The sequence below is a fragment of the Cheilinus undulatus genome, linkage group 19 (genome assembly GCF_018320785.1).
Source record: "Cheilinus undulatus linkage group 19, ASM1832078v1, whole genome shotgun sequence".
In the NCBI taxonomy this organism is placed as follows: domain Eukaryota; kingdom Metazoa; phylum Chordata; class Actinopteri; order Labriformes; family Labridae; genus Cheilinus; species Cheilinus undulatus.
Window position 1 is genome coordinate 14,115,852 of NC_054883.1, and position 21,814 is coordinate 14,137,665.

The 21,814-nt window shown below is 40.7% G+C and overlaps 1 protein-coding gene across 1 annotated transcript in view; it reads left to right on the forward strand.

Annotated features, from left to right (window-relative positions):
• LOC121527275 (contactin-associated protein-like 2) overlaps nucleotides 1-21,814 on the forward strand; it is a 230,438-nt gene that overhangs the window by 131,740 nt on the left and 76,884 nt on the right. The window contains exons 12-15 of the mRNA XM_041814171.1: nucleotides 4,775-4,881; nucleotides 6,150-6,269; nucleotides 8,326-8,441; nucleotides 9,430-9,514. Of these exons, the coding sequence (XP_041670105.1) occupies nucleotides 4,775-4,881; nucleotides 6,150-6,269; nucleotides 8,326-8,441; nucleotides 9,430-9,514 (428 nt within the window). The remainder of the gene's footprint in view (nucleotides 1-4,774; nucleotides 4,882-6,149; nucleotides 6,270-8,325; nucleotides 8,442-9,429; nucleotides 9,515-21,814) is intronic.

Below are 21,814 nucleotides of genomic sequence, written 5' to 3' on the forward strand. Positions count from 1 at the left end.
CCATCTGAAAACACAGTATGATAATAATCATACATAAAGAAAAATGAGACAGGCATTTTTCTTTGTCACTGGCAAAAATAACACAGCCAAAGATCCTATACACCGTGCACCAGTGCTGGCCCACTGGCAGCATTCATTACAACATTTCAATGGCACGGGCACATTAGATGGGTTCACCTTGTGGAGTCATCATTGTTGTCATACGCTGCATTTGCAAATGCATGTGTGCACTACCTATAAAAAAAATGTAGATTGGATGAATTTTCAGGGATTCAGACTTGACCTGTGGTAAATACGAGTGAAGTGGGTTTCAGTCACGAGGTGGACTCAGCAGTGATTAGGAATTTCATGCCAGGTTTGTCCATAACATTTGACTTCATCAGAATCTCTGCTCAGAGGAACCAGCTGTCACTAATTGATTTTTGGACATTAACTGACCACGTGCTCTCATTGCTCCTGCCTTTGAATGCTGATGTGAGGCAAGGCCGCCCATAAGGGGGGATAAAGGGGAGAGCTTTCTGGGGCCCATGGAGGTCAGAAAGGTCATGGTCCATGTAAAGTTAAGCAGTCATAACCATAATATTTAACCTGGAATAAAAACCACTCTTAAGCAACAAAAAATTAATACATGTATTTATGCTATAGTATACTATGGCCTTTTAAAAATAATTTTTTGGTTTCTTAAAGCCAAATTACCTTTACATTTTGAATGTTACCTATGCCATACCATTGCCATTACCATGCCATTACCATAAACAGATGAGAAACCAGACAAATGAATTTCCCTTTGGGGATAAATAAAGTTATTGTATTGTATTGTATTGTATTATGCAGGTGCACACAGTGACTAAAGCATTTGGAAAGTAATGTCAGCCTTCAATAGCTAAGCAATGATTTGCACAAATAAGGATGCCAGGAAATAAAGTAGTAGGAACTGTAATATCTTTAAGAAAAAATATTGAAATACCTGCAAAATTAAGGCAAACTTTTGGTAAAATGGATTGAAAGAAGCAAAAAAAGATAAAGCAGCAAATATGGGTTAAGAAAAGGTGGCGAAATGGTGAAAATTGATAAAAAGTAGCAAAAAGAGGTGAAAAGTGGCAAAATGGTGCAATATGGGGAGTGAAGTAGTGAAAAGAGGTTAAAAAGTAGCAGAAATTCACTAACAGTGAAAAAAAAATGGGTTTATTGTAGGACCAAATGTGGCTGTAGAGTGACGGCCACTTTTACAGACTTTATCAGCCAGGAAAGGACGTGCTTTAATTTTCACGTACGCTAACCACGCTAAATTAGCTTTAGCAATGTAAGCTTTAGTACACGTAACTAAAGCTGATGAGTTTGTTTTAACAGAGCTACATAGTTTACATAGCTGCTTTGTGAGCTTAGCTTTAGCTGCATTAGCTATGATAATAACATAGCTACATTAGCTACTGTGCCCACTAAAGCTAACTTAGCCATAGATAATGGAGCTACATAGCACCATTATTTGTAGTTAAGTTAGTTTTAGCAACTTGAACTTCATTAAATGTAGCTAAAGTTTACTTTGCTATGTAGAAAACATAGATACATAGCTGCTTGGTGAAGTAAGCTTTAGCTAAATCAGCTTTGATAACAACATAGCTACATTAGCTACTGTACCCACTAAAGCTAACTTAGCTATAGATAATGGAGCTACATAGCACCATTATCTGTAGCTAAGTTAGCTTTAGCAACTTGAGCTTCATTAAATGTAGCTAGAGTTAACTTAGCTATTTAGAAAACATAGGTACATAGCTGCTTTGCTTAGCTTTAGCTACATTAGCTTTGTTGGCTATAGGCCTATAGCTCTTTTATCTATGTAGCCTATTCAGCTAACAGAGCTATGTTAGCTACGTTTGCTGTGTTAGAGTATTTTCATGGAGTAGCCTACTTTTTTGTAAGCGAACTGTTTACTCGGCTTTATTAAATGTTTTCTAATGAGATTTCTCAGGTCAGGTTTTTGACTTGTAACGTATCCTCACCCTCTCCTTAATCCTTACCTTTACCCAAAATAGAAGTTTAATCCAAGTTTTCAAAGATTTGTTATTTTGAGCATTTTTGTGCCTTTATTTGATAGATGAGGACAGTGGATAGCGTTGGAAACAGGGACAAGAGCGGGGGAGAGACATGCGGTGAAGGGCCTCATGCCGGATTCGAACCCGCGCTGTCCGCGTACATGGGGCCTTTAACCAGTGGGCCACCTGTGCCCCAGTTTAATCCAATTTTATTTTGAAGGTTTAAGCATGTTTTTTCCCCTGACATATATGGTGTCTCGGATGGATGGTCTATGAGTGACCTTCAGAGATGAGTGGTCTTCAGCCAGAATGTCCTATGGTCACCTTAGAGTTTTTGCTGGACCACGGGGACCACCAGGAGGGCTGCTCAGAGGATATGAGAGGTTGTGGTGGGGTATAAAGGTCAGATATATAGAAGAGAGTTAAACCATAGATAGAGTCAAATCAAGCAATCAAATAAAAAAGGTGAGACGAGTATGGGGTTGATATGAAAAAGCTGTTCATCAGTTTCTTAGTTTAGGTATGAAAACAGTGATTTCTGTGTCCCCCCCTTAGAGATGAAACATCTCTGTGCATCTTAACGCCTTTCATGCCAGCAGAAGAAATCAACATTTAAAAGGAGCCCCTGCAGCTCCTCTGAGTCACTGTTTGTTTTTCTCGAGCCGGCTTCCTCTTAACATCACTTTGATTCATTCAAACATACCCACACTGATATTTTAATCACATCACTTGTGCATGAGTTCATGTCTGTGAGTTTTGTGTTGTGTGTAAACGATACAGTACCCAGGGACTCCTCACCAGCAGGCCTGTGAGTACATCAAACCACAGATCTGCCACGTGCTCATGGCTTGATGTGCAATTAATCTTTCACTGTGAAGACAGTGATGCTTTAACTGTGTGCATAGTTCTGTATTCTGGTCTACCTTTATGTTTGGGTCAGTTTTAAAACTTGGATTCTGGGCAGACAATAGAATTTCTCCTTTTTCTGGTCTAAAACCTTCATTGATAACCTGACACATCAGATGTATGTGTTTCACACATCCATCCGAGAATTAAACTCCATAGAGAACTGAATTTAATATAATTAAATATGAATTAAAGTGCTACTCATTTTTAGTTTGTTTTGTAATAAAATGTAAGATAATCAAGATATGAAAGGAAAAAATTCAAATTTACAAATTAAGCCACATTTTTTTATAGCTATTGATTTTTATTTATTTGAACTCCAACAGAAATTTTACCCATTCAGGTCAGTTTACACAACAGAAATTGACACAGTGACTGTGACAACATAGCCCCACTGAACAGTCTGCCTTATCATACCAGCCTATGCAACACATGAGGGGCAGAGCCTTTGAAAAAAAACTTGGAGTGTGATTGGATGAACGTTCTGTCTGTCACATCTTTATGGGCCAATCAGAGGAACAAAACATGTGACGTAGTTGTAACCGATTTGTGCATGTGCAGCTACCAGGGAATAACGTGAACCGTGGTGACTGTAGATGTCAGTACGTGACTTTTGATGTTGTTGAAACGAAACCAACTCACTGCTGTTCTTTGTTCTTCTTTTAATGAAGAAATGTCGTCAGGTTCTGATAAAACTGGTGCTTTAGCAACATCCACGCTAATGTCTTCTGCCATAACGGCACCGGCCTGTTGTTGCTGTTTGCTTATGTCACGACTCTGCTGTGCCCCAAAGTACTGCCCCTCTATACTGATTGGTCCTATCACTCTCTAACCTGGCCCAAACAGTTCAGGTGGGAGCTTTGCAAGATGGATTTGCCAGTGAGAAACACAGAAACGGGAGTATCCATGTCTTTTGCAAGGTTACAACATCATGGTTTTGGATATGAACTCCATCACATAGACTTTTCTAAATAAATATATATCTAGATTGATACACCATGTTGGAAAAGTACTCAGCCCCAACTGTTCATTATTAATGGGTTTGACTCAGACACATTAAACTCCATATGCATGTCCATGAATTAGAAAAATAATGTCATGACAGTCCCTGCTGGTGTAATAGAGCAGCTGAATGCTTTTGTCCATATAGTGTGGATGGATGGGTGGATGGATGGATGGATGGGTGGATGCATGCATCGGTACATGGATGGATGGATGGATGGATGGATGGATGGATGGATGGATTGGTGGATGCATTAATGCATTGGTGGATGGATGGATGGATGGATGGATGCATGCATCGGTACATGGATGGAGGATGATGGATGGATGGATGGATGGATTGGTGGATGCATCAATGCATTGGTGGATGGATGGATGGATGGATGGATGCATGCATCAGTACATGGATGGATGGATGGATGGATGGATTGGTGGATGCATTAATGCATTGGTGGATGGATGGATGGATGGATGCATGCATCGGTACATGGATGGATGGATGGATGCATCGATACATGGATGGATGCATCGATACATGGATGGATGGATGGATGGATGGATGGAAGGTCAGATTTCCTAATCAGCTCCCTTGAACCATATGACCATTAATTCCTGCCTTAAAGATTAAATCCTTGCCCAGTTAGACGATCTGTTAGTATATCTCTAATACAACACATGTCAAGCTGTCAGATGTTGCATGGATGTACCATAGTATGCTAAACACAACCAGACTTCAATCATATTACCTATCCATAACATGCATGAGGATCAATTACCTGTGTTATAAATGTTTTCCTCTCTCTCTCTTTCTCTGTCTCTCCCTCTCTGTCAAGGTGTATGCCTAATCACTGTGAGCATGGCGGTCGCTGTAATCAAACGTGGGATAGTTTCACCTGTACCTGTGATGGAACAGGCTACACCGGAGCCACCTGCCACACATGTGAGTCTTTAAGTGTGTATGCAGTTGGTGTTTTTCTGGCCTTTAACACCACTTCATTCTGTTTGTTGTGTGTTTTGCCTTCCTCTGTTCTCTTTTGTACGATTAAGCTTTTCTCTCCTTAAACCCTCAGCAGAGGGACAGATGAACTTTTGAAGTGTTCACAGAGCAGTTGTTTCTCTCACTGTGCTGTGTGTTTTGTTTTGGTCTGAGAAGAGGAAACTCAGCCTAATGCACCCCAACACAAAGCACACAAAGAGAACAGAGTCAGAGGGAGAGGACAGGCTCAAGATTACAAATGTGAGAATGTCATCTCTCCACAGACGTGCTCCAATTATTGTTCTCCTTAAAGAGACAATTACAAAGAAATATTTCAGCAGTTTAATGTGAGTTGAAAAATAAAATAAAATAAAATAAAATATGGCATATAACTAACATGAAGGAAAATGCTTAATATATAGGGCAACTGGGAAATACTTTGTTCAAGCAGAAATAGTTTAAATATATGTTTTTTACCTGTATGAAATGTTCTGGCTTTAATTCTGAAGGTAAACTGGCAGAAAAATATTCTTTATGCTACTTGCGCTCAATCACATCCCCACAAGTGCAACATTTCTCCATTGGCCTTGGCCTGGATTCTGTTTTGTTCTGGAAAGTTCTGTTCATTACCTCCACTCTATAATAGCCTTGGACTGAAGAAGCACCTTAACAGCTCTGTTTATTTCTGCGAAGATCAGTGTGAGACGGTTCAGCAGGGTCAGTTCCTCACAGCAGCTGTTTCTTTGAAAAGAGCACATCCTATCAGCAAGCGACTGCATCAGTAAACTCCAGGACAAGCAGCAGGATGTGAAAGAGAGAAAGACCGATAATCAAGAAGTCAGGGGAGAAAGGCTAAAACTTAAGAAGCTAAGGAGAGAAAATGGTGGATTTTCTTTTATCTTTTAAAGCAGCGTTCATCAGGAAAGTTTCCCTCCTCACACTAGTCTTGCAGGTTCTCCTCGTGTTTCTGCCTGCTGTCGATCAACACAAACACAACATCAAAATGTTGTGTGTTTGCAGGACTGCACTTCTTGACAGGCGCTGAAAGGAGACTGGAGGTTTGACACTGATGTGCTAGTTTAGGTCCATCATGGAGTGATATAATTTAATAAATGTTTGGCCCGTGACATAAAACATACTTTAGGTTGTGGATGTGGAATGCAGACACGAAGAGACATGGAGAGGAACAGTCACATGCTACCTCCTGACTTACCCATATTTCTCCCTCTCAGCGATCTACGAGCCATCCTGTGAGGCGTATAAGCACATGGGGAGGTCTTCTGGCACCTTCTGGATCGACCCTGATGGCAGCGGACCCCTCAGCCCCTTTAAAGTCAGCTGCAACATGATAGGTGTGTTTGGATAGGCAGGAATGGCTTCCACCTTCTATGTGTGCATAAAAGTGTGAGTTTATTTGTTTATGTACCACTCTGTCCAGCTTCAGTGACCTCCTCCAGCCCCCCTCTGTCTGGACTACAGGTACCTGCTGTACCTGAAGTTTAAATGATAGCACGGTCACAGCAACTGGCATTTAAGTCAGCCACACCAGCACAGACATGTTCCCTGAGTGACAGTGTGAATGAGGTGATGTCTGAGTGATGACTGGCTCATGCTAGAACAGCACTGAAGTGTCAAGTAAAGCCAGAACTCTCCCAGCTGTTACTAAAAGATTACAGAGAAAGGACCTAGCTGTATTAGTAGCTAAACCGCAGGATTTCCATGTCTGTGTGTTTTTGTATTTAAAAGGATATGACACATTCATCTTAATGGAGAGATATTTGAATCTCTGATACGCATATTGAGCAGAAAAACTAAATTTCCACATTTTGAGAAAATCTGAAATAAAGGAGGCCACCATGTTTTATTCTGTAGGGCAGTGTGATGTCATAAGATGTCATTAGTTAGCATCACATATTTATATTGTGAACATAATCACACCATTAGTTAAAAGAAAAATCATGAAACCTCACTCAGTCTAAATCAAAGTGTTTACACCCATTGGCCACTTTGTAGGTACACCCTGCTAGTACCAGGTCACACCCCCTTATGTCTATACTGCCTTCATTCGTCATGGCATAATTTCAAACAGATGTTGGAAACATTCCTCAGAGATTTTGGTCCACATTGACATGATAGCATCACACAAATGCTGCAGATTTGTCAGCTGCACATCCATTATGTGAATCTTCAAATCCACCACATCCCAAAGATGTTCTAATGGACTGAGATCTGGTGACTGTGGAGGCCACTGGAGTATAGTGAACTCATCGTCATGCTCAGTAAAACAGTTTGAGATGACCTGAGCTCTGTGACATGGAACATTATCCTGCTGGAAGTAGACATCAGAAGATGGTACACTGTGGTCATAAAGAGATGGACAGGGTCAGCAACAATACTCAAAAATCTCCCCCACACCATTACACCACCAGCAGCCTTGATACAAGGCAGGATCCATACTTTAATGGTGTTTAGCTCAAATTCTGATTCTACCATCTGAATATCACAGGAGAAATTGAGATTCATCAGACCAGGCAATGTTTTTCCAATCTGCTACTGAATTGAAGCCTCAGTTTCCTGGCCTGGTCTTCATCTGCTGTAATCCATCTGCTTCAAGGTTCCTCGTGTTGTGCGTTCAGAGATGGTATTCTGCATACCTTGGTTGTAATGAAAGGTTATTTGAGTTACTGTTGTCTTTCTATCATCTTGAGCCAGTCTGACATCAATGAGACATTTTCATCAACGCAACTGCTGCTCTCTGGATATTTTCCCTTTTTCAGGCCATTTTCTGTAAACCCTAGAGATGGTCGTGTGTGAAAATCAGATCAGCAGTTTCTGAGATACTCAGACCAACCTGTCTGGCTCCAACAACCATGTCCAAACATGTTCAAAGTCACTTCAATCCTCTTCCTTCCCCACTCTTATGCTTGGTTTGAACTTCAGCAAGTTGTCTTGACCACATCTGTGCCTAAATACATTGCGTTGCAGCCATGTGATTGGCTGATAAGCTATTTCTGTCAACCAGCAATTTGAAAAGGTGTATCTAATAAAGTGGCCGGTGCGTGTAGTCATAGAGGCAAATAAGATGGTGAGTTGAGCTGATTTTATGGTGTTTGTATTAGTGCCTGCCAAAGAATGAGAGAGAGAGAGAGAGAGAGAACCTACCTGGGTGAGCAGTCCTGGCTGTTTTCACCCGTCCAGCTCAGTTACCACTATTCCCATCTGATCTGATCCTCATCATATCCAAATGTCTCCTTGATCACCTGTACACTTTCCTAACATGGGGCTCCATTCACCTTTATAGGGTTGATTACTTTTTATAGGCACTATAGATGTATTTATGTGTGTGGAATGTCTGCATAGGCGTTGTAAAAAGGTTTGAAACACCTAAATGTTAATGTGTGTGTGTAGAGGAAAAAGTGTGGACAACAGTGATCAACAACCTGCCCCCTCAGACCACAGTGACTGGCTCCAGTAGAGAGAGACGGACCATCCTACAGGTGAACTACAGTGCCTCCATGGACCAGGTAACACACCTTCACTGATACTCTGTGAGGCATTCAGGGTCATGTGCATCTTATCATGCATGCTGTACGCAATAAAGATCATTAAATACACATTAAAGGCAGATAGGGTATCAAACCTTCAATATAAAGGGCATTTATGTCATTCTCAATGTGAAATACAATGTAAGGCAATATTGTATTTTTTTAGTAGGTGTTTACTTCAGGGTTGTATGTCCTTTCCTGTGAAACTAAACATTATAATAATATAAACTGTGTATCACTGGCTACTGTTAGATACTATAGAGTCGTTATCTGTTACTTTGAATGTTTCTGTGTGAAAGAAAACCCTAAACCTACTCTCTCTTACACTTTAGTTCTGACCTATCTCTAACTTTTACTGACCGCTACACCTACCCCTCATCTGCCAGTACCTTTCTTCCCCTCAGAACAGAGTAACAAGAGGAGGTGGGGAAGTCTCTTGGACACAACAATGCTAGCAGTTTATTTAGAGTTCTTGTTTGAAATAAAAGGACCATAATGCATTGAAACAACTTCAAATTAAGTTAAAAGATGGTTTCTGTGATTTCCAAATCTTATCTACCAACGAACTACTAACATTTCAACATTTGAGCAGCCATTTTGCCCATAATTTGCAAGGCATTTTGGGAGATCTCCCATAACATTTGCTTTAAATTTGTCTCTGGAAAATATCCAGTTGAAGGGGCATGCGCTTCAAGCATTTCAGCAAACACCTCCATCATGATGAGAATTAGGAGAATTATAAATGACTTCTCTTACATGTTCAAAAATGCTGAGTAGCAGAATTTCCTGATATTTGAATCAGCACCGACTTGAATGGATTACATGTTTTATTATTAGCAAATTAAATCAAAAGAGCATTACAGGACATGTTTCTTCATTTCATTGCTTAATAATATGTTGGTACCAGATTGAGCTGTCTGGCTGAATAAGGTAGAATGAGAATACATCCCTGTGTGCTTGTTTTCAGATGACAGCCATCACTGACAGTGCAGAAAGCTGCGAGCAGCAAATCGCCTACAGCTGTCGCATGTCCAGATTACTCAACACTCCAGGTAAGAGCTGAGGATGGCATCTTTATTCAACACTGACTTTTAAACCAACACTGACACAGGCAGGATGTTCCTTCTGTCACACAGTCCGGATTTGTTGGAAATTAAATCTAACAAAAACCTCTCTTCCAATCATCCGATTGGATGCTAAATCCAGTCACACTACACATTCTACTTTAAGTCAAAATGTTTAGACAGGTATTAATCTACTATTTTGGATGAGAAAAAAAATGTGCTGAGGGTTTTGGGATTTTTCATCTATATATTTGAGCTGTTTTCTTCATCTTTCTTTATCTTGACTCCAACTCCAGATGGTAGAACTTATACAGACCATGTGAATGAGCTGTATCCTGGCTCTGCTCATTCAGAATATACTATCTTTGATTACATTTATTTGCATTTGATTTCTTTGGACTCTCTTTCTTTGGCTGTTATGTTCTTGACTGAGGCCGAGGAGGATTTTCTGCGTTATTTAGCAAGGCTGGTTGCAGCGGTGGTTAAGATTTGTAAGATTTTCCATGGATTAGGTCTGTTTGACTAGTGTTGTAGTCGGGTTTAGTGGAGGGTTTTAGAGAGAGAGAAACTGTGGAGCTGTGATTTGTTTTTTGTTTTTTGTTTTGCTCAGTCTGTCAAAGTTTGGTATTTCATCTAATATCGTTGAAGAAATAAAAAAAAAACACATCAGTGTTTGTGAATGCTCGGTATATCTCACAGCGCTTGCACACACATAATTACTCCCCTCACACAAATTATAGACTTTAAAGTGATAGACCTAACTGAACAGAGATCCAGCTGATTGGTGCTAGTCATCGCATAATTAGTATAATGGGGATCAACTGAGTGCAGTTAAGGTGTCTCAGTGATTGTAGTATAAAGAAACCTGTGTCTGGAAGGTCTAGTATCTGGTTAATCAGTATCCATGGCTGCCATTACACCACAAAGAGAAAAGAACACAGTGAGCAACTCAGAGAAAATGTTATTGAAAAGTCATGGGGTGGATTCAACAAAGTTTCCAAGGCACTGAACATCCCCCGGAGTTCAGTTAAATCCATCATCAAGAAATGAAGGAATATGGCGCATGTGTAAATCTGCCTAGATCAGGCCGTCCTCACAAACTGAGTGAGCGTGCAAGAAGGTGAGTAGTGAGAGAGGCCACCATGACACCTATGACTACTCTGAAGGAGTTCCAAGCTTCAGCAGCTGAGATGGGAGAGACTCTGCAGACAACAACTGTTGGCTGGGTTCTTGTTCAAGCTTTATTGAAGAGTGTCAAACAGAAGTCAGTGTTGAAGGAAACTCAGATTACAACCCCCTAAAGATTTTGCCAAAAGGCATGTGGGTGACTCCATGGTCAAGTGGAAGAAAGTTCTTTGGTCTGGTGAGACAAAATTGGAGCTTTTGACCATCAGACAAGATGGCAAACACTGAATATCACCACAAACACACCATTCCCACTGTGGAGCACAGTGGTGGCAGCATCATGCTGTGGGGATGCTTCTCAATGGTTGCAATGCAGTTTAACTCCACCTGCTACCGCCTTGTCCCCCCAAATGAAGCTTTGGTCCTGTCTGTTCTCAGAAATGGCACAAACGTGTCACACTGGAGCTGTGCAAGATGGAACAGAGTGATGACAGATTTTGAATTTGGCATATCCATCTGATTTGCAAGGTTATTGTATATCTGATGTTACTAAAGCAGATGGTGATTGGAAATTGGTCAGATCTTTGATATTATCCTCCACTGCCCTAAAGTAAATAAATGATTAAATAAATTAATACAATTACAATCACAATGTGTGCCTGCAAGTACACACTCTAATAATACCCTTTTTTCTGCTCAGTCTCAAGTTATTGTTTGGAGATCACACACTTAGAGGCACACACACAATCAAACACACACTGTCAGTCAGTCCTTCATTAGCTAGTTTACTCCCACTCTTCACTATGTTGCCAGTTAGGGAAATCCAATTACCAGTATAGACTGACTGAGGAAGTAGAAGCGAGACAATCATTTAGCTAAAAATGTGCTTCATAAATGAGCTGTCAGCTTTTATCAAATGATGCTGTCAGTAGAGTTTTACACACATGCTGAACACAGAGTCACACATGGTACCATGTGATGTCCAGTGTTTTTCCAAGCCAAAGCTCATCCAGTAAACCAGTGCTGGCATTTTAGAGCTAAACGGAGCGTTAAATGGGAATTATATTCTGTCAACAGTGACAATGCTAATTTGGAACTGAGGCTGTAATTGTTCTAATAATCTGACCCTTCCTCACCTTTTTACATATGCTGTCCTTTAATAGTGTTTTAATCATTTCTTGTCCACTCAAACGCATCTTCTGCATGCAAACACATGTTGAATGTGCAGCCATCCAGAAGTGACTCATAGCTTGATGCAAAGGCATGTAGCAGCACTTACATACACAGTGTAAATGATAAATCCAGGCAAAATACCCAATGTACCATTTCTTCTTATCCAATTTTCCCCTCACCCAGTTCCATTGTAAGGTCTGCATTTTGCCTTCCTCTTATGTTATTCTGATGGCCACTAAACAGTCACAGAGTCACTCTGATGACCATTCATCCACTTCCATTTTTAAGTTTGCATTTGCCTTACTCTGATGTTGCTCTGATGACCATCTAACAGTCACAGAGTGCCAGAAAGTAGAGCTTTGATTTGACAGGTACCTTAGCCCTGCTTAATGTAAAATTTCAGCTTTACAATTCTGTAAGAAAGCTCATCTCATATGCACATGTGCACTAAATAATCTACAAACTGTGGCTTAAATCCCTGTGGTAAAATGCCTCACCTTATTTGCACTAAATTATTTACGGTACCATTACTTATTTAATTACACAAATATAATCTGTTAGCAAAATTGTTTCATATGAAGTCAGGCATGCTGTGTTTTCTTAAACAACCTTAGAACCATGTTTAACTGGAACTCCATTCAGTCTTATGCTCGGTATCCCACCATTAGAACAGCGACCGTAAGCACAGGCCAGTGTATGTCTTTGATGTGAAATAGGGAAAAGTGAGCTCAGAGAAGAGAGATGAGTGTTTCAGCATAATCAGGCTGTGTGTATGCATGGCATTGTCACAGTCCAATCCTCGGGCACTTCTGGTCTCAATGACACATGTGAGTCACAGCAAGCCAACCACTGTGTGGTGTTTCACAGTCATAAACACTCTTTCAAAAAAAAGAGAAGCAGGCCTTGATTGGACCTCAGTGACTTCATACTGCAGAGTTTGTTAACCACTTGTATTTTTTTTTTTTTGTTTGTGGTTTTTGTTTATCTGATTGGCCCGTAAAGATGTGACGGACAGAACGTTCATTCAATCAACCTCCAAGTTTTTTGTTCAAAGGCTCTGCCCTTTCTAAAATGCTGTCTATGAGTGGTTTTCCAGATGGGTGTGTGAAACAAATCCATCTGGTGTGCCAGGTTAGCTATTTCCCATATACAGGTAACAAAATGCTGACTCAAGGCTTTCTTAGTGGCTTTGTAAAAATAAGTCTGGAATAACATCTCCATTCAATCCAGTATCACCACATAGATAATGTTTTATCCTAGCTATAAGCTCAGTGTGAACCCTCCCTGCTCTATTGTTTGACATCTTTCATTGCCTGGCTAATGTTCTGCTTACAGTGTCATTAATTTGTGAATATACTGAGGCAAGAAGCAAGTCAGGGGGCAGAGAAAATGAGTGCTCATATATCGCAAGACAAGAGAGAGGAGAAGTATCGCTGAGGTCCTCAGGCAAGAACCCAGTCTCTCTCCTCATCACCTCTGTGTCTGCCTCTCTCCGCCTCTCTCCTTTCCCTCCTTTTGCTTCCCCCTGTAGGAAAGTTGCTAATTAACGCTAATTTACCCCCTGTTTTTCCCTGCTGTAACTGCAGTGATTAGGATCGGCCTTCAAGGTTGCAGGCACTGCTTTGACCACCTTAGGGCCAGCACAGGAGGAGAGAAGGTTGTTCGCTTGATTAATTTGAGGCGTTTGAGGCTCATGTGCAACATTTGACTTTTTATAGCTCAAAAAAAGACCAGATAGAGCAGAGCTTTAGGTGTGTGCATTTTTCAAAGTGCCTGTGTTTCACTCAGGACTTACAAGTGTGTTTTCAGAAGCTTACTGGTGTTGTCACAGTGAGCTCTCTATGCCTGCTGGCCACTATCAGCAGTGCATCACCAGCATGTCACACAGTCTCTACTCCAGTCTGCCCGGCGTTGAGTTCATAATCTGCTCCAACACAAACACAGCCAAGTAGCCATTAAAGAATCTGTCAAAGCAGAAGAACCAATCTTTGCCTATAATTGCATATGCATTTCTTTTAATAGAATTAACCTCAAAACCTTTGTTTTGGTGGATTGAACTTAAGAAACAGTTCCAATGTCCCTCTTTTAGACTAAAGGAACATATTAGACTTTATCCATTAGCAGGCATTTGACTCATTCCTGAAGGCTTAATTGACTTTGTTTAAAAAGTCTACATGACTGCCATTGCAGTGAAACTATTTTAAAATGTTTTAAAGATAGTGTCCTCAATGTTTAATCATCACAAATCTGTTTGGTAAAAAAAAAAAAAATAGTGAGAATTAATCTTAGATGATTTAATACTGACTAAGTGGTAGATGGACTTGAGTTTGTGTACCCCTTTTTCTATTGATCTACTGACCACACCTACCCATTCACACCCTGTCACTCAATTTCCTCCACATTTATGCACTGATGGTAGAGGGTAGCATTCAGTATTAGCTAGCTAGCAATGAGTCTTTGTTTAAGGTCATGCCATGGCATTTCAATTGGATTTAAATGTGGACTTTGACTTGGCCAATCCTAAACATCCGTTTATAATTATAGTTGTTCTCTAACCCGTTCAGAGGTGGGCTTGTTGGTGTGTTTGGGATCATGGTCCTTGCTGCTTAACCCAAGTGAGTTTGAGCTTGAAGTCGAAAACTGATCACTGGACATTGTCATTCAGGATTTTATGTGTTTTTCCAGGTACTGAAGCAGCAAAGCAGCCCGAGACCATCACATGACCACCACCATGTTTGACTGTTGGCATGATGATCTTTCTATGAACACTGTTCTAGTAATACTCCAGATTTAACGGGACACTGACCTTTCAGAAAGTTTGAATTTTGTCTTATCAGTCCACGGAATACTTTCCTAAAGTCTTGGGGCCATCAAAGTTAAGTCAAATGTGAGACGAGCCTTTGTGTTCTTTCTGCTCAGGAGTGGCTTTGGCCTTGGAATTCTCCCATAATGCCATTGTTGCCCAGTCTCTTTCTTGTTGTTGAATCGTGTTCTGGGTTCTTTTTTAACCTCCTTCATGAGCCATCCATGTGCTCTCGGAATGACTTTGGTCATTCATGTGACTAGCCACTCCTTGGAAGGTTCACCACTTATCCAAGTTTTCTCCATTTGTGGGCAATGGCTCTCACTGTGGTTAGAAAGATGTCAGTGACTTTGTTTCGCATATGTTCTTGAATTTCTTGAGGCTGTGGCATAATGTGTTGTTTTCAGAGATCTTTTTGTCTACTTCACTTTGTCAGACAGGTTTTATTTGAGTGATTTCTTATGAAAAATTGAAATATGCAAAATATAATAAATCAGAAAGGGGCAAATACTTCTTTTCAGCCAACTTAGATGGTTGTTTCCTGTTTTTTGCTGTTTTCAGACAAACTAATCCACCAGTCAACATAATGAGACAACATGGGAGTCCATGATCTGTACACTAAAGTCATCAGTCAGGATAAAGTGTGTTAAGTATTTTGTTAATGGTTTTCCTAATGCCATTCTGTTGCATTAAAATTCCCAAACAAGATATAAAACTTCATAATGCTCTTCTCTGGCTGAAGTAAAAGCAGGTCAGCTAAGATGTATTCTTATATAATGGTTTCACTTTATTTTTCAGTCTGTGGGCATAAACGGCATTAACATCCACTTTCCATTATTTGACCACAGCCAAGACAAATATTCCTCATTCCCATTTTTTCCATCAGCTGTTCTTTATCAGCAGTCGTACAAATATGAGAATAAACAAGATTAATCAGCCTAGACTAATCGCTACACTTAAAGTACCAATGAGTAAGATAATGTAACAACAGAGCAGACCCGTCTGACAGATACAGCTATTATATAAAGCTTGATTGGTTCCTGCAGAATTGTCAGCACTTTAACTTCATTTTCTTCTTCACTGCTTTTGTTAATTCAGTCACAGCTACTGCCATCTTCTCTTTTTAATAATAGATGTGTTCATTTAATTTCAGCACAGGTGGACTATTGTGCCTATGAATTGTGTTTTAAACCCTGTCATATTTTATTACTGCAGGTTCAACTTAATAAGATTGAAATGAAGTTATTACACCATCTGTTGTTCATAAACATGCCTTCAAGAAGCAAAAATATTCTACATCAGTGAATCTGCATTCTAGTTTTCACATGTCATGGTTTTCCTCAATCCTGCGTAATTTTTGCAGAAAAGTAATAATGTGCATGCATTTAATTTCTTTGTTTTGGAGAATTTAATTTGTCATTTCTCTCAGATTCTGTCGGCTTTTCTTGTTTTTACATAGTCTGAAACTGAAAGCATGACATTGAGCACAATGAAATGTGTGTTAAAGCCTTTTTAATTCAGACTTAAGGTGTGAAGAAAGAGAAGAGGACAGACAGAAAGACTGGTGACAGTTCACATCTAGTGTTGGAAAAACAAGGAGAGGAGAGAGGAAGCAGAGAGAAGGCAGCGTGTGAGACAGAGATTGATGTGGAGTGACAGAGAGGGAAGAAAACAAGTAAAAAGAGGGAGAAGAGAGCCAGGAAGGAGCAGATTAGTTTGTTTTCAGCGTCTCGCTTTGACATTGAAAAATATGTCGGTACTAATGTCCCAGAAAGTCTTGAATAACACAGCCAACCAATACATATCCTTTTTAATGGGATTTTCTGAGCTGTACTTGCTCCAGCTCATACATACACACCAGCACAAGCAAACACACATACACATCTACAGAGCACCATATGGCTGCAGCCTGGCACAGAGAAATAGAAGAAGAAGAAGCAGCTCACTTACGGAGTAATCATGTTGTTTTATCTTGATGAACTGAGAAGTTGTATCAATCATGACGCTTCTGTTGTGATTTCTCACCACCTTGTCTGTCCTTATGATTAAAAAGGACAATGGTTGAACATCACACAGCAGATGACCAGTGAGTTTCAGTGGTTGCACAAGCAGGAGCATCCTGTTCAACTATGAAGACATGCATCCATGCTCTTCCACATGCATACTGGTGTCAAACATTTTAACATCTTTTTTCACTACATATTTTTGAAATGAAGTTGCAGGATATTTGGTGTTTTGGCTGCAGTAGAATGACTGTTTCTTCAAATCTAAGATTTATTCATGTCTGTGACTTTGTGAGCAGCAATCCTGGTTAGAGCTCAGCTCTGAGATTACAGCAGGATATCAGAGCACAGAGAGATTAGGCCAATTGGAAAAACAACAGGATGAAAAAAGAGGAAGTATCACTCAGTGGTGCTAATGAAGCTACATGGGGAAGAGAGCTGTTTATCTGACTCCACCTTTAGGGGCTTAAAACCTAACCAGTGGAAGTTAGAGGGACAAACCTAAAGAAGACAGTGAGTTTTACAGCTGACATGGAGGAAAGAAGAGGGGAAATGTACGCCTGTGTGTGAAATGATCACTGATGTGCGTATCATTTTTTCTACTATCGTGATTAAATTATGGAAAAGGCTTTAGTGATGTTAACTCAGAAGAAAGAAGCTGACAGTACAGAGGCTGGGGAATCCAATGTTAGAAGTTCAACTGTGTCAGAGGCTCAAGCTTCTCTCTTCCTCTCTCTCTCTTTTGCTTTCATTGCCTGTTAAGATTTTTTTGATTAAAATCATTATTTTATGGTTTTATCCTTGCTTGAGTGATTCTGAAATGTTTTTATTTCAATACCTTATTTTAGTTAATTTTGTGTTTTATTGTGTATGCAGGAGCTGTCATATCTCAATGTGTTGCATTATGGTTGTAGTCACTGATCTGGACTTTTGCCAATAATGCTGTGGTCTTTGCATGGACTGTAGATTTCCTTGTGGGGACTCTTAACTTGCTGAGTGAGGAGGCTGAAGCGTTGGAAATGTACTCTCCTGTGCCAAAACAAAGACCCAGACATTTGGGGATGCCTTGGATGCTTCCATGTATCTAGGCATGCAGACGAAAGTCAGAATCTTTCGGTCCTTGGTCCTTCTGGTCTAAACACTTGTGAGGCCTGGGTGTTGACTGATGACTAGAGGAGCCCACTGGACTGCTCTGTGACAACTTCTCTTCAGCACATGTCTCTAATGCTGATGCGTTCAGGAACGGCAGCTGCGCTCTTGCTAGCACCTGGCACACTTTCGTGAGCCTTATCTAGCTCAGTGCATACTGGATGCCCAGGACCTGGCTGTCAGGAGGACAGGCAGAAGTGCCAAACTGGCATGCACACAGTAAAATGCTGGGTTATTTTCACAACTCAAATGCTGGGTCAAGGCTTTTGGGTCACAGGTTGAAAGGTTTGACCCAATGTCGGATTTGAAATAATGGCCCAGCAAAATGGGTAGCTTTGTGGCTGGGGGGATGGGAGAGGGACACTGCCATTTCAAATTTGCTGGATGGAATTTTCCCTTCATGCTTTTGGTGGGTTGTAAAGATGTGTTTTAAATGCATTCATGTGTTCAGAGGTTGTACAGTGATCATTGTTGGGATTCTTTTGTTCATGTTTTTAGTGAATTATTGTTGTTTCTGTGTTAAACACTTCTGCACTATGAGTGAAGTCATCCACTAAGTCTGTTACTTCCTGACTGTGGAAGTGGTTGACCTACAGTAGAGAAGACAGATGCAGCAGGAGGGCCACTCTTAGCTCCGTGTCTGTCTCTGTACTCCAGACATGTCTGGCTGGAAGGAGACGTCAGGGAAGACCCAGAATACTCTGGAGGGATCACATATCCAGTCTGGTATGGGAACCCCTCATGATTCCCCAGAAGGAGTTGAAAAGTGTTGCAGGGGAGAGGCCTGCTTCCACTGCAACCTTGCCCCCCAAATCTTGATCCAAAATCAACTTGAACTAATGAGAGTAAATAAGTGATTTTCATAAACCAGAAAGTGGGTTGTATTGTAAAACCCCATTTTTGGTAGCTTTTACACAACAACTTGGGAATTTTAACCCAGTTTTCAGGTCAAAAACCCAACTCTTTTTGAAATGTATGCTCCCATACCTGACCTTTACCTGGCTGTACAGACGTTTGCTCCTTATATGTTGCTTGTTTATTTGTTTGTTTGTTCTAAGTTTGCTTTCTTTTAATTACCTGACTTTCCTTGACTTTCTCTCTGGTCAGTCACAATGTCCTTGCACAGTTCAACTTCATCCAAAAAAAAAACAAACAAACAAAAAAAAAAAACAACAACATGTGAGTGTTTTGTTCTTTAAAATGGAGGGAAAGATTTCAAATACATGTGAAGAAAACATAAAATATATGCAGCCTGTATCTCAAACAGACAAATAGAAATATTCTAAATAACCTTGATTCCCCTGAAATAGATTCAGCCCCACCCAGAAGCAATGTTAAAGCTGCTTGGAGAAATCAGATCAAGCAATGTCTCTCATCTCTCTCTTCACTGTTTGCTGCAGTCCCAGAGGGTAAATGATCTTAAAGCTCAGCTTTCACATTACATAACAATAACAGAGCCTAGCAACCATTAAAGTTTACACCATGATAGAAAAAAACAGCCCTTGCTTCTCAGCATCACCTCTAAACTCACAGAAGTGAGCTGTAATTTAAGGTCCACACGGAGATGAAAAAGGTATATTTCTGTTTCTTTTGAAAAAGTTTTTCGTAAACACAGGATTGTTTCAGGAAATGTCCGCATAAGCACTGAACCACTGAAGACTGAAAACGCTGTAGCGTATATGCCAAGCTTGTAAGTAGCACTGTAACGCTGAAAGTCTGCCTCCTGCAGTTGTACAGCAGCCCAGGGATTTGCTCCAGGTATGTTTATGATTTCAAGCTTTTTTAATGATAAATAGCTTTGAGCCATACATCGTAGCCACTGTTTTCCTCCTGTAGCATGCAGTTTTAACAACACTATCCATGCCTTCTTGGGTGACTTTCAGGAGCATCAAAGAGTAATTCTACACCTGTATCGTGTCTTTTTTAACCCTTTTCAATCTTTTTTCAGTCGTCTGTGTCACTAGCTTCTGCAGCATCAACACAACCCTGGAACCCACCATTGTTGTTTTGGCTGGATCCGCACATGAGGCTTAAGAGGGCTATGCTATGTATGACGCAGTCGTTTCAAGAAAGATGCAGTTGGCTGTCCACACGGAGAAGAAACACTAGGCGTACATAGATTTGTTCACTCTGGGACCCGGTATCAAAAAGTAGCATTTATGGCCTCCCAAAACACAGTTTCCATGTGGATGAAACGCCGGTATGACAAAAAACTTTTGTGTATATTATACTTGTATATACTTTTGTGTATATTCGTCTTTGTGTGGATGGGTCCTAAACCATGCACATTTAATAGCCATGTAGCCCCCGGGCAACAGATTAGTGTGGAAAGGAAAAATGGGGAGAGATAAAGAAGGACAAGGTTTAAGTTGGATGGATTCAAACATTTGAAGAAACCAGCTCTTACATCTCTGAACAAGGCTGTTTAACTGGATTTTACATACTGTACTATACACCTGAACCCATGCTTCCAGCACACAGATTGATCACACAAATACCTTCTTACTCCTTAAGTCCTTAATGTTCCAGCTGTGAAGACAAGCCCCAGTGGGCAGTTTGGCCCCCTGACAAGGGTTAGCGGCCCAATAGAGAGAGCTGTCTGTCTTTGGATGACTGGAGCAAGAGAGAGGAGAAAAGGAGGAGAAAGGGGAAATGCAGCACAGATGGGTGGAGTTGAAGGCGGGTACCACACAGAGCGGAGAAATGAGGACAGGAAGGGAAGGACCGAGGTGGGTCAGACAAGCAGCATGAAGGGTGGAGGTGAAGATGAGCGCGGGGAATTGATGTGCAATAGTGGGGAGGGAGGAGGGGTCCACGGCATGATGGATCACAATGTGAGGGGATAAGACGTGCTTGGTGAGGGGGCAGACTCTGCTTGTCGAGAGCAGCTTTGGTCAGAATGCAACAGGCAGGCGCTGAGAGATGGGGAGGAACAGGAGGACTGGAGGCTGACGTGTTTTTAGACATGTCTGAGAAAATAGTGAATTGATGAAGAAATTCAAAGGCTGCTTTTGCTTTGTTGTCTCTGATTTATGTAACTGTGAAAGCCAGTACCTTTGAATAAAGATTCAAAAAGACTACATTTTTGTATATGCAGATGCTCTCCATTGATTTCCCTCCATTCCTCGATTGTTAGAGCTGACTGAGACATGTTTTTTTAACCATCAAATCAGGTATTGCAGAGTTCATCATGACATGGATAATAGATTTCATGGTCCTGCGTTGGTTTATGATAGCGTTTAAATTGAGGTTTCTAAGTGCAAAGAGTATTAAAATCCTTTGATTACACCTCGCCATACTCAAAATGTACAAATCCACAGATTTTTCAAGGTTATAGATGTAGTTTCAGACATCAGCCTCAGATTCTTAACATAGAGAGGAAACCTCGAAGACCCTCATACATTAAGACTGAATCATGAAATACTCTGGAAAAAGCTGCATCTGAAGGACAGCTGAGCTTAAAATGTCTTTTTCTAAAATCTGTATTTGATCTGTATTTAAAAGAGAAAAGAATTCTCACTGCATATTCCTGCTACATAGCCAGCTGTGGTACTCCATAAACCAGCCTTTGTGGTTGCAGGGTGCAGTTTCTTCCATTGAATCAACACTTTTTCACCAGAGTAAACTAAAAAGGCCTGATCTCATTGAACAATGCATCAAGTTTTAATTTGTGTCTCACCGATAACTTGAAACCATCCTAACCAAATCCATCAATCCAATAAACCACTTGTCCTGTTTAGGGGAACAGAGCTGATCTCTGCTGGTCAATGAGTGAGACCACGCACATTTATTAGCAAAGACAAGATACTTGTGCTCTACAGAAAGGATAAGCACTCAGCGAAGGAGCCCCTAAAAGGCAGAGCTAGGGTGATATGCTCCAACTGGGGCTGGCAGTCAGCCCCACCAGACTAGGCTGATGCTCTACATCCCTCTCCCACTTACCCTAGTGACTCATAATTACACATTCAACAGACCCAGGCTTAGTGAGAGGGTGGGGAAAGCAGATCAAGGGGGAGGTGCCCTGACTGGGGCTAA